General features: G+C 40.4%; 2 protein-coding genes across 2 annotated transcripts; one reads left to right on the plus strand and one right to left on the minus strand.

Annotated features, from left to right (window-relative positions):
• Window positions 1–2661: 2661 nt before the first annotated feature.
• LOC138870578 (uncharacterized) lies at window positions 2662–4500 on the minus strand. Its single transcript, XM_070148399.1, has 3 exons — window positions 4350–4500; window positions 3789–4151; window positions 2662–3710 (listed from the first exon to the last, which is right to left on the minus strand). The coding sequence occupies exons 1-3, from the start codon at window positions 4498–4500 to the stop codon at window positions 2662–2664; spliced, it is 1563 nt and encodes a 520-aa protein (XP_070004500.1).
• A 5306-nt stretch (window positions 4501–9806) lies between these two features.
• Window positions 9807–11420, plus strand: LOC138870579 (uncharacterized). Its single transcript, XM_070148400.1, has one exon. It carries the CDS (start codon window positions 9807–9809, stop codon window positions 11418–11420), a length of 1614 nt encoding a protein of 537 aa, XP_070004501.1.
• The last annotated feature ends 1779 nt before the right edge of the window (window positions 11421–13199 follow it).

Genomic DNA, 13199 nt, shown 5'->3' on the forward strand with positions numbered 1-13199 from the left:
CCCACTTAGACACATAATCAACCGCCACCAAGATGTATCTATGGCCGTTCGAGTATGGAAAAGGTCCCATGAAGTCAATTCCCCAAACATCGAAAAGCTCCACTACCAGGATGTTTTGCAGCGGCATCTCGTGCTTCTTAGTGATCGCCCGGTTCTTTGGCACCTGTCACACATTTTAACAAAGGTGTGTGCATCTCTAAACAATTTAGGCCAATAGAAACCTGATTGTAGCACTTTTTGGGTGGTCCTGTTTCCACCGTGATGACCTCCGTATGACAAGGCGTGACAACTATGAAGTATGTCACTCATATCCTCCTGAGGAACACATCTCCGCACCAACTGATCTGCACATAGCCTGTATAAGAATGGCTCATCCCACATGTAGAGCCTCACATCATGCAAGAACCTTCGTCTATTGTCTGGTGTCAATTCTGGTGGTGTCACCCCACTTGCAATAAAGTTCACATAATCTGCATACCACGGGGCTGTACTTGAGGTGATTGCCAATAACTGCTCATCAGGGAATGTTTCTTTGATTGCATCCCCTTCAGCCACATGGTTCCGATTTTCTAATCTTGACAAGTGATCAGCCACTTGATTCTCTGTTCCTTTGCAGTCTCGGATCTCTAAATCAAACTCTTGTAGCAGTAGGACCCACCGAATTAGTCTCGGCTTGGCATCCTTTTTCTCAAACAGGTACCTGATGGCTGAATGATCTGTGTAGACGATGACTTTGGTCCCCACAAGATATGACCTGAACTTGTCAAATGCCCACACCACTGCAAGCAACTCTTTTTCAGTGACAGTGTAGTTCATCTGAGCTGGATTCAGAGTTTTTCTCGCATAGTAGATGGAGTGGAATATCTTATTTCTCCTTTGCCCCAAGACAGCACCAACAACCAAGTCGCTAGCATCGCACATCAACTCGAATGGATGCTCCCAATCCGGAGCAATTATGATTGGTACAGTAACCAACCTTCCTTTCAGCTCCTCGAATGCCTTCAAACAGGCATCATCAAATTTGAAGGCGGTATCTTTCTCAAGCAACCTGCACAAGGGAGAGGAAATATTCGAGAAATCTTTAATGAAACAACGATAAAAACCTGCATGGCCTAAGAAACTGCGAATACCTTTGACAGATATCAGTGGTGGCAATTTTTCAATCGCTTCCACCTTTGCCTTGTCCACCTGTAGACCATTTTTAGACACCTTGTGCCCCAGGACTATACCTTCACGTACCATGAAATGACACTTTTCCCAGTTTATCACCAAGTTAGTCTCTTCACACCTAGCAAGTACTTTACCAAGGTTCATCAAGCAGTTATCAAAAGAGCAACCAAACACAGAAAAATCGTCCATGATTCCACAAACCTCTCAACCATGTCAATAAAAATGGCCATCATACACCTTTGAAAAGTCGCAGGTGCATTACAAAGACCAAAAGGCATTCGCTTGAACGCATACGTGCCATAAGGACACGTAAAAGTGGTCTTCTCTTGGTCCTCTAGGGCTATAGCAATCTGATTATACCCCGAGTAACCATCTAAGAAGCAATAGTACTCCTGGCCAGCTAATCTATCAAGCATTTGGTCAATAAAAGGGAGGGGAAAGTGGTCCTTCCGGGTGGCATTGTTCAATTTTCTGTAATCAATGAAAATTCTCCACCCGGTGACAGTTCTTGTAGGTATTAAATCATTATTCTCATTAACTACTACAGTCATCCCCCCTTTCTTGGGTACACATTGGACGGGGCTTACCTATTTGCTGTCTGAGATAGGGAATACAATACCTGCATCGAGCCACTTAATCACTTCTTTTCTTACCACCTCTTTCATAATTGGATTGAGTCAGCGTTGTTGCTCTACACTGGGCTTGTGTCCATCCTCCATGAGGCTTTTGTGCATGCAGAAGGCTGGACTAATGCCCTTAATGTCAGACATAGTCCACCCAAGTGCTCGCTTGTGCTCACGTAGCACTCTCAACAGCTTTTCTTCCTGCAATTTAGACAAGTCAGATGAGACAATAACAGGTAAAGTGTCAGAGTCACCCAAATAAGCATATTGCAGGTGGGGTGGAAGGGGTTTAAGTTCCAATTTTGGGGCTTCCTCAATTGACGGCCTTGTAGGAGGCCCCTCTGGTCTATTCAAAGGCTTGAAGGGGTGCGTCCCTTGCAGGTACGTACAAGATGTATCAAGGATGTGCATCATCTCCTCAACCTCCTCATTAGCCCCAGGATATCAAGTAATATAAGTGCTTTCTCTAGAGAATCGTCTAGATATACACTCGGATAACGAATCTGCTCATCGGTGTCATCAACAGATATCATTGAGAGCTCCTCATAGTGGCGGGGAAATTGGATTGCTCTGTAGACATTAAAAACTGCTTCCTCGTCATCTACCCGCAAAATCATCTTTCCCTCTCTTACTTTGATAATTGCATCACCAGTAGCTTAGAGAAGTCGCCCCAATATGATTGGAAGCAGTTCATCAGCCTCATAATCGAGGATAATGAAATCAGCCGGGAAGATAAATTTCCCAATCTGCAGCAACACATCTTCAATCACCCTTTCAGGGTGTGCTATCGATATGTCAGCCAGCTGCAACATCACAGTAGTTGGCCTTGGAGCTCCCAGACCCAGTTGTTTGAACAAAGACAGGGGTATCAGATGCTTGCCCCCAAATCACAAAGAACACGATCCACATCAACATTACCAATACGCACAGGAATCGTAAAGCTGCCGGGATCCTTAAGCTTTTGAGGGAGCTTATTTTGGACCCTAGAAGTGCACTCCTCAGTAAGTGCAATTGTCTCAAAGTCAGTTAATCTTCTCTTGTGAGCCACTATATCTTTTATGTATTTAGCATACTTTGGAATTTCACGAAGCACATCAATGAGTGGGATATTCAATTGAACCTGGCTCAACATAGAGAGGAATTTTGTAAACATGCGATCATCATTCTTTTTCTGCAATCTCTGGGGAAAAGGTGGTGGTGGTCTAAGGGCCTCCACGGGCTCTGAAATTTCAGCAGCATTCTTTTGCTCTTGAGTCACTTTAGGGATCAACTCTCCCTCAGGTATGGGCTTGTCTTTCTTTTTCTTTGGCACTTCTTCTAGCTCCTTCCCGTTTCTAAGTGTAACTGCATTCACTTGAGAGTTCTTTTCTGTATCACTGGGGAGGGCGCGCGCAGGTCTAGTGTTTTGCGTTGTTGCTAACTGCCCCATTTGTCTTTCAAGATTTCTGAAGTCGGTCCTGAGTTGCTGATTGTCAATCAACAACTTCTTTAGCAGATCATTGGTATTTTCTTCCATTTGTTGGGGTGGTCTCTGAAGCTGATTGAAATCCCCTTGGGGTCTATGCTGATTCTGATTCTGCTGATTTCCACCGCATGAGAAGTTGGGATGATTCCTCCAACTTGGATTGTAAGAATTCCCGTATTGTGCATGCTGATTTAGTGGACCTCTGTTCTGTTGCCCCACATAATAGATGGATTCTGGATTCGTGGGGCACATATCACTCATATGACTGTCACCACAGAGTTCGCAGCAAATAGTCATCTGTTGTACGTGTTGCATTATCTGTGGTTGCTGCATTGTCATCCGAGTCATCTGATTAGCCAACTTTGCAATATCGGCTCTCATGGCTGACACTTCGTCTAACTTAAGTAACCCAGCTGATTTTTGCTTAACTGCCTTTCGTGAATCACCCTCACCTTGCCAGTTATTATCATTAGCAGTGAAGTTATTCAGCAAGATTTAGATTTCACTGTACAGTCTGGCCATGCAACTACCCCCACAAGTGGAGTCAAGATTCATCTTTGAAGCATCATCTAAGCCATCTACAAAAGTGTGACCCAATACCTCGTCCGTCTGGCAATGATGAGGACAGTTTCTGAACATTTTCTTGTACCTTTCCCATGCTTGACGCAGTGTCTCGCCCGCTCGTTGTTCAAACCTAAGAATTTGACTCCTCAATACCTTTGTTTTCTTAGTGGGGAAAAACTTGATTAAGAATTTCCTCGCCAGATCATCCCAGGTGCGGATTGAATTTACTGGCTCTTTATTCAACCACTCCTTAGCTTCCCCAATCAGTGAAAAGGGGAAAAGTGTCAGTCTGACATAGTCCTTGGAAACGTTCGGATAGTTGTAGGTATCTGTAATTTCCAAGAAATTCAGAATGTGCCTCTAAGGGTCTTCATGAGGTAAACCCACAAACAGCCCTGTGGATTGGATCAACTGCACCATGTATTGTTTTAGCTCAAAGTGCCCAGTGATTTCAGACTTCACAATAGCCTGAGTCATATTAGCCAGACTGTGCCTTGCGGCTTCAATCACCGCGCGTTCCTCATTACCTGCCATCTCAATTGGCTGTGGTTGAACTACGATGTCCAACTCTCTTTCAATTCTGGTTCTCGCGTCCACCTCCCTCCTTAATCTGTGAAGTGTTAGTTCAATTTCGGGATCAAAAGGAATGAGATTGTTTGCGCTTCTACTTCTTCGCATTCAATAGAAACTCCTGTATTAGCACAAACAAAGTGAACTGAAAGTTAAAACTCGAATAAATAAGTAATAAAAGCTCAATTCAATCGAGTAGCTAATTTCTAAGTCCCCGACAACGGCGCCAAAAACCTATTGCGACCAAAAACACTCATGCAAGTGCACGTGATCGTCAAGTAATAGAGTAGTGAGTAGAGTATCGTTCCCACGAAGATTTTATGATTAACCGTTGATTGATTCAAACCCAATATCTTTATCTACCCAAGAGATTGTTCACAAAAGAGAGATGTAATTGTTTTACTACTTAACTATAAAGAATTAATCTAACTAAAACAAGTAACCAAACGAATAGCAATTACGAGTAACAAGCAGTAGGAGAAGATATTCCAGGGTCACGGGCATAGTTACAATCGTGTTGTGTTCTTGGCTCGAAATGACTAATCATTTTATCCAGGTTATTGATTGACAGGGTTGATATTACTCATAAAAATCTGTCGAGTTCTTACTCGCCTATTCAAGTCAACTCAGTGCCTATATGTCTATGGAATTAAGATTAATCAAGAACGCAATTACAATTCCTATATTTCAACCAAGCAAGACAATTGGGTATATGTCTATCCCAATTGCAGATCCGTTCCCCGAGGCCCGGGTTCAAGAACGTGCTCTATCTAATTCTATATGCAATCTAAAGTTCCCACTTGTGAGTTCATCTAAAGATTAGTAGATAGTATTTCATTGTTAGCTACTCAGCAAAATAATTAGGAACAAAATTAAAAAAAAAAACCCAATATGATAAACCAACTTTGTCAAATTAAACTTCAAACAACAACAATCATGTTTTACCCACGACCCTAGAACAATGGGTCTTAGCTGCTCATACTAGTGTTCATCATAAGTAAGTTCAATTTCAAAACAGCAAAAACAAGAGAAGAAAAGAAGAACTTGATGGTCTAAACTCCTCCTTGCTTCTTGCCTCTCTATTTCTTCCCCTAAACTCTGAAAAACCTCCTCCTTTAACCTTGGGCGAGCTTGACTTTATATAGGTTAAGTGGGTTTCCCTCCAGATTTCCAATTTTACCCCTAAATAATTTTTTTTTCCGGACCTGACACGCGCGAGCTCGCGCGTTATTTTGCTTCAGCCTTTCTTACGCGCGGACTACTGCACGACTTCGTGCCTTTTTTCGCGCGTTTCTTCGCGCGTCTGAAGCTTGATTTCGTCCATTTTTTGTCTCGTCCTTGCGCGCACTCGACTTCGAGGGTTGTTCTTGGTCATAAATCATTCCAATATCCTCTTGAAAACATCATATAGGCTCCTCATCCTGCAATGTATACATATCACAATTAGAGCTTATTTTTCGTCAATTAACCATAATATGTCATTGGAATATAATCAAGAGGAAGCATAAACAATAGCTAAATCGCCTAGCGAAATATGGTGAAGTCCACTCCGTTAGACCCTAATACTCCTATATTATGCAACCTCTCCTTGCAATGGTCAATGAAATCCTATGGGTCTTCTGACCGCTCATTGCCAAAGATAGGAGGATGAGGCCTAGCCATGTGTCCAGCCATTTCTGCTCCTTGACAGATGTGACCAGTCTGGTCTCTAGTCTAACTATTGTAACCGGCTGAGCCCCGCCTGAAAGTAGTGCACCTGGGTCTAATAAACAGTATCAGCGTGTCCTGGAGGATAAGCGGTAAGGGTCTGTGTTCCCCCTTCTGCCTCAGATATGGCTAGGTCCAGGAAATAGCCTAGCTTGAGTCATAGAATCCATGAACCGCAATATACGCCCCATGACCCCCTAAAATTCCGGTGTAGTCATAAAATTTGCTGGTGTCGAATCAGCTGCAAGTGCCTCATCCTGCTCCACAATAACATGATCCTCCACTGGATCCACTGGTGGTACCACATGAGCAACTCTACAATGGCCTCATCCTTTAACTGGAGTTGTGGCCCTCCTCGGCCTCGACCTCTTACTCTAACAATCGGGGGAACTACCCCTATGCCGTCGTAGTGCGTGTTCTCACCATCTGTGAGAGAATAAGAAAAAGATACTTAGCACAATATCAACTACATGATAGAAGATGAAGAAAAAGAAGTTTCCTAATACCCTATAGCCTCTCAAAGATAAGTATGGACGTCTTCGCACCGATCCGCAAGACTCTACTAGGCCTGATCATGACTCGTAAGACTTATGTAAAACTAGTGCTATAGATCATGATGGCACCCAATGTTGTCATTAGGCAAGCCAACAGTGAACTATCCATTTAATTATTCATTTTATTACTTTTAAAATTATGGCTTTTATTAACTAAGAAAATTAATGCATAAAAAATCACGAATATATAAAATATTAGTAAAACATAAACTAAAAAGGTGTCAATATTAGGAAACACCATAAACATCTACTAGAAATTCCCAAAACCCGGTGTCACAAGTGCACGAGCAATCTAGTAGAATATACAAACCACTATGGCTACTATCTAAAATAAAATTGACAGAAATGAAAATACAACAAGAAGGAGACTCTGGGTGTTGAAGATCAAAGCATGGTGAGCATCTCGCCACTAAGTCTCCGAATAATGGCGATGCGTGCCCGAATGGCCAGCAGATGTACCTGCCTTAGTACTTGCACAAGTAGTGCAGAACTATAGCATGAGTATGTAAATCAACGCGTATCCAGTAAGCATGTAGTATAAGCTCGAAAAAATAGTGATGAGAGGTCGATATTGACACATAATAGTGGTCAATAAATAAAGTACAAGAATTACAAATAGGCATAAAATATAACAGTAACAATGGAATAAGAAATGGTAAATAATATGATCCTTTAACATAATGACAATTTAGAATCCCTAAATATCAGGTGCTATCTCAATAAATAAGGACTATCAAGTAAATATCAAATCTTAAGTCAAGAAGGAAATATCATGTATATTTTGACTCCTATCGACATGACACACGAGTTATGCCGAGGTCGTATGACCTGATCTATAATAATCATGTACATACACTACCGAGGTCGTACTACCCGATTCATGGATGACTCACAAATATACTGCCAATGCATACGATCCAATCTACAAGATTAAAAACTCTTCGAACTACAAGTCAGACAACTTTAAAACAAAGGATGGGCACGTAAAGAAAGCATAATGTTTTTTACCGATAATCAAGTATTCCGCCGAAACTCAAGGTAATGAAGCTCGGCCTGAATAATCCTAATAAAATTTGGATTATAAATTTACGTAATTAAACTAATAAGTTGAGTTCAAATAATATAAATATTGCATGATAAAGTCCTAAGTCTACCCAAAAATAAACATGATTTTAGCTACGTACGAACTCTCATAACCTTGTGCGTATGTAGTACCCACAACTAGTAGCAAATAACAATTTAAGCACCTACGAGATAACTCCCTCCTACACGATTAGGAAAGAGACTTACCTCGCTTTCAAGTCCTCTTCTCGGCACTCAAACCACACTAATAGCCTCAAAATAATGCCGAGAAACCCGAATCTAGTCAAAAGTCATACACACTAATCAATATATGCCAAAAAAGTTCATAATTCATCTAGTATAATAATTTCCCAACATTATTCAAAAAGTTCTTAAAAGTCACCCCTAAGCCTACGTGCCCAAATTCTAATAATTTACGTAGATAAATGTTACCCATGATCTTACAAACTCAAATACATAATTTATACTCAATTCCAACATTAATTTCATTGCCAAAATCTACTTTTACTAAATCCTAGGTTTTTCAACATAATTTTCATAATTTATATGTAAATATCTACCCATAATTTATGTATTAAACTCACATTAGGTATAAATCACTTACCTTAAAATGCTAGATGAAAAATCCATCTCTAAAAGCTCCAAAATCAGCCAAGCAAGGTTTAGAAATGAGGAAATGAGCCTAATCTAGACTTTTATAAAGTGTCTGCCCAGCGACCTATATTTCGCGATCGTGGAAGTACTATCGCGATCGTGAATGCAAAGCTGCCAATGCCCAGATTTTTACCCTATACGAATGTGATGGGTTTTCAATGTCTTTGCCTTATATTTTGATGATCTAACAAACTTACTGTCAAGGACCAGATAGGGAACCTGACACACTTGGACGACATTGCAAGTTAACAGATTTCAGCTAAATGTGAACTGCTATAGCTTCAGGAGATAGAGAACCAAACAAGGACCTGATACCCTTGTGGTTCCTTCATAGCAGTATGAGGTTAATTGGACACAGCTGGAAGCGACGTGACTGCCTGCATTGCACTGTTTCCAGTGGCCACTTATCATTTGACCAACTAAAGTTCTTACATCATTCAAGTGATGTCATCAAGGTGTATCAACAAGGAGTTTATATCAAAACATCACTTGAACACTTGAGAATTTATTCAAGCCTTATACAAAATAGTAAACTTCATTTTCAAGAGCTTGAAGAACAAAGTTAAATGCTACTACAGACCAGTTCCTAAATCTAGTATTTTGTTGTCCTTAGTTGAGTTGTAACTTTGTGATTGTTCTTATTGTAACTCCTAAATTGCTTAGCTAGAAGCGTTGATTAGGAACCCTCTTGTAAAAACCAAAATCTCTCTAAGTTTCTATTGTGACTAGAGTTAGTCATAAGTTAAAGCCTTTGTAACTAGAGAGTGACAAAGTAGCTTGTGGTAAGAGTATCACAAGTTAGTTGAGTTGAAGTCTTTGTAATAGAGTCATTACAAAGTGGCTTGTAATAGGTGTTTACAAGTTAGTGAAGTTAAAAACCTACAAGTGTAGGTCGTGGTTTTTGTCCCCTTGAGTTGGGATTTTTCCCTGTAAAAATCCCGTGTCTTATTTACTTACTGTGTCATTAGCATTCTCAGTAAAAACTCATAGAGGACCAAGTACTCCACTATTTGGTGGACTCATATAAACTAACAATTGGTATCAGAGCGGGTTCCTCCTATCAGGCTAACACCTAGGAAGGATCCTTATGGCTGATCCACCAAATTTTGAAGAAGGTCAATCTACATACAGACCACCCAGGTTCAATGAACAATACTATGGGTGGTGGAAGACAAGAATGCACGATTTTATCTTGGTTGAGGATTCTGAGTTATGGGATGCCATATGTGACGACCCTTACATCCCAACAAATGTACTTGATGAACTTCCATTCTCAATGCCAAAAACTAGAAAATAATACACCGACACAGACAAGAAAGCTGCGGAGAAGAATTTTTGTGCAAAGAAGATTTTGGTATGTGGAATAGGACCTGATGAATACAATAGAATCTCTACTTGTGACATTGCTAAGAAGATATGGAAGCCTTGCAAACAACTCATGAGGGAACCACCCAAGTAAAGCAATCTAAGATCGATATGCTCACTACCGAGTATAAACTCTTCAGGATGAAGGACGATGAATTTATTCAAGATATGCACACAAGATTCACTTCCATCATAAATGAGTTGTACTCACTTGGTGAAACTATTCCTAGGAACAAGCTACTGAGGAAAATCCTCAGTATCCTACCTAGCTCTTGGGAAAGCAAGGGGAACGCTATTACTGAAGCAAAGGACCTACATGAGCTGACCATAGATAAGCTGGTTGGAAATATGAAAACTTACAAGATGAAGAGGAAGATAGATAGTGAAAGAAGAGAACCAAAGAAAGAAAAGAACCTGGTACTCAAAGCTACTAGTAATTACTCAAGTGAGGAGGACAGTGACATGTCTTACTTAACCAAAAGATTTCAGAAGATGGTCAGAAGAAATGGAGGAATGCTAAAAAGGGGAAGCTCTAGCAAACAAAAGAACTATGGTCTTTATTATAAGTGTGGAAAGCCTGAGCACTTCATCAAAGACTGTCCTCTCCTGAAGCAAGAATTCTCCAAATACAACCCTAAGAAAGCATCTAAGAAGACCCCGTTTCCTGACAAGGACTTCAAAAGAAAGAGATCTGCTGACAATGTGGTAAAACAGGCTCTTGCAGCATGGGGGGACTCCTCTAGTGAGTCTGAAGTTGAAACTGATACTGGTGATAGCTCCATGATGGCAGTTGAAAGCGAAGAAAATGAATATGATTCAACTTTTGCCTTGATGGCCCAATCAGATGATGATGAAGACGATGACAATAGTAAGGTAAATTTCAGGGATGTTCAGAGAAATCTGAAATCATACACTTCTAAGAAACTTATTTCTTTATCTAATGTATTGATTGATGTCTATCATAACCTTGTGGAGGATAATGATGCATTGATCTTAGAACTAGGGGAAGCTGAACAAACCAGAGATGATTTGGTAGTGTGTGTAGTGGATCTGAAGGAAACCATTTGCGAGTTGAAAAAAGAAGAAGATGTCTTAACCAAAAAGATTGCCAACTTAGAGCATGAAAGAGATGACTTAGTGGTGGTAGTTGTTGACCATAAGGAAACTATTGAGAACTTCAGTAGAGAAAAGGAGGCCCTAGTGAAAAGAGTGACTGAAATTAAGGAAGAAAGAGATGATCTCTTGGTAGTAGTTACAGATTTGAGGGAAACAATAGAGGGACTAGAAACTGAGTCTAAACCCAAAAATACTAGAAAAGGAAAAGAGGTAGCCAGTGAGGAACACATTAGGCTTGAAAACGAGTTGAAAGCTGTGAGAACTAGGTTGTGTGTTGAAACTGAGAAAAACAAGCACCTCCAGACTGAACTGAAAATAGTAAAAAATGATCTTGAAAAGTCCCTAAAGTGGACCTGGTCTTCAGAAGCTATCACTGCCATGTACACTAATAATGGTGGAAGCAGGCAGGGAATAGGGTTCCAAAGGGAGAAAACCCCTTACAACCCACATAGAAAATATGTGATTGTACCCGAAAACCGGTTGTGTACCCACTATGGGAACAATGGACATTTTAAGAAAAATTGTCAAGATAGGGTCCAGTTCATTTAGAAAAACAAAATGGTTGTTGAAAATGTAACTACTAAAAAGGGACCGGGTTCCACTCACGAAAAAAGCATATTAGCTGCTTGGACTAAGAGAGCGTTTTTTCATCCTCTTGCCTACTACAAGGGACCCAAACTTGCTTGGGTTCCTAAAACTAACTCTTAATCTTATTGTGCAGGGAACAATGAAAGGAAGCGGTCAACAATGGTTCATGGATAGTGGATGTTCAAAGTACATGACTGGGAATACCATGGACTTTCTTTCACTAAAAGCCCTGCAAGGAGGGAGTGTATCCTTTGGCAATGGGAAAAGGGGTACATTCTTGGAGTTGAAAAAGTCGAGAAATCACTCACTCATTCTATTGAAAATGTGTACTATGTCAATGGTCTTAAGTACAGTCTCTTGAGTGTCTCTCAGATCTGTGATAATGGAAACAAGGTGGAAATCTTATCCAAGATATGTACAGTTACTAATATGGTAGCTGGTGAAGTGGTACTTGTGGCCAAGAGATACAAGAACATCTATGTTGCTGATTTCAAGTCCTTACAAAGTGGTGATGTGAGTTGTCTGAAAGCTGTTGATGATGATGTTGAACTCTGGAATAGAAGATTGGGGCACACAAGCTTCTCTCTTCTGAACAAACTAATTCAAAAGGACCTGGTCCATAGTCTGCCCATGTCAAAGTTCAAGGTACAGAAAGTTTGTGATGCATGTGCTAGAGAAAAACATGTGAAGTCCTCTTTTAAGTCTAAAAGGGATGTGAGCACCTCAAAGCCACTCGAGCTTTTGCATATGGACCTATGTGGCCCTATGAGAGTGCAAAGCAGGGGAGGAAAAAGATATATTTTTGTGATAGTAGATGACTACTCTAGATTCACATGGTCTCTATTTATTAGAAATAAAGATGAAACCTTTGAGGTGTTTGTGGCCTTTGTGAAGAAAATCCAGGTGAAGATAGAATCTAGAGTCGCATGCATTAGATCAGATCATGGAACAGAATTTGACAATGCCAAATTTGATGAGTTCTGCAATGGAAATGACATCACTCACAACTTCTCAACTCTTAGAACCCCCCAACAAAATGGAGTAGTGGAAAGGAAGAACAGAACTCTTGAAGAAATGGCAAGAACAATGCTAATCAACAGTGAAATTGCAAAGAACTTCTGGGCTGAAGCGGTCAACACTGCCTGCTACTTGGTGAACAGGTGCATGATCAGATCACTCCTGAATAAAACCCTATATGAGCTACTGCATGGAAGGAAACCCAAGCTAACTCACCTAAGAACATTTAGGTGCAAATGATATGTTCTCAATAATGGAAAGGATCAACTTGGTAAATTTGATGCCAAGAGTGATAAAAGAATATTTCTGGGCTACTTTTCTCAAAGAAAAGCGTACAAAATATACAAAAAGCAGACTCAATGTGTTGAGGAAAATGTTCATGCTATTTTTGATAAGTCCTATCCATCATGTGAGAAGAGTGCTAAAGAGGATCAAGATGGAGAACCCTTACTAGTTCCTAGTGAAATCATTAACATGACAAATGGAAAGGCAAATATGATGAGCCAAGTAAAAGATCCGAGTGAAGACAATACTGCCTCTTCTTCAATGGAACCAGGTACTTCAATTACAACCACTGAAGCTGAAGAAAGAGTGGTTGATGTAGTTCAGGGTACTCTACTAGTACCTGAGAGAAGAACACAAGAAAACCAGTTAAATGTACCCACATCCTCTACAAATGAACCTCAGATGTCTAATTGGAAACACAAAAGCTCTCATCCTTTT

The sequence above is a fragment of the Nicotiana sylvestris genome, chromosome 6 (genome assembly GCF_000393655.2).
Source record: "Nicotiana sylvestris chromosome 6, ASM39365v2, whole genome shotgun sequence".
Lineage (NCBI taxonomy): Eukaryota > Viridiplantae > Streptophyta > Magnoliopsida > Solanales > Solanaceae > Nicotiana > Nicotiana sylvestris.

Coding starts and splice junctions, on each gene's coding strand:
- LOC138870579 (XM_070148400.1), top strand. CDS start 9,807: ATGGAAGCCTTGCAAACAACTCATGAGGGAACCACCCAAGTAAAGCAA.
- LOC138870578 (XM_070148399.1), bottom strand. CDS start 4,500: ATGCGAAGAAGTAGAAGCGCAAACAATCTCATTCCTTTTGATCCCGAA. Junction 4,152..4,349: donor ACAGCCAATTGAGATGGCAG/GTAATGAGGAAC, acceptor TGGAAATTACAG/ATACCTACAACTATCCGAAC. Junction 3,711..3,788: donor TCTTGACTCCACTTGTGGGG/GTAGTTGCATGG, acceptor ATAACTGGCAAG/GTGAGGGTGATTCACGAAAG.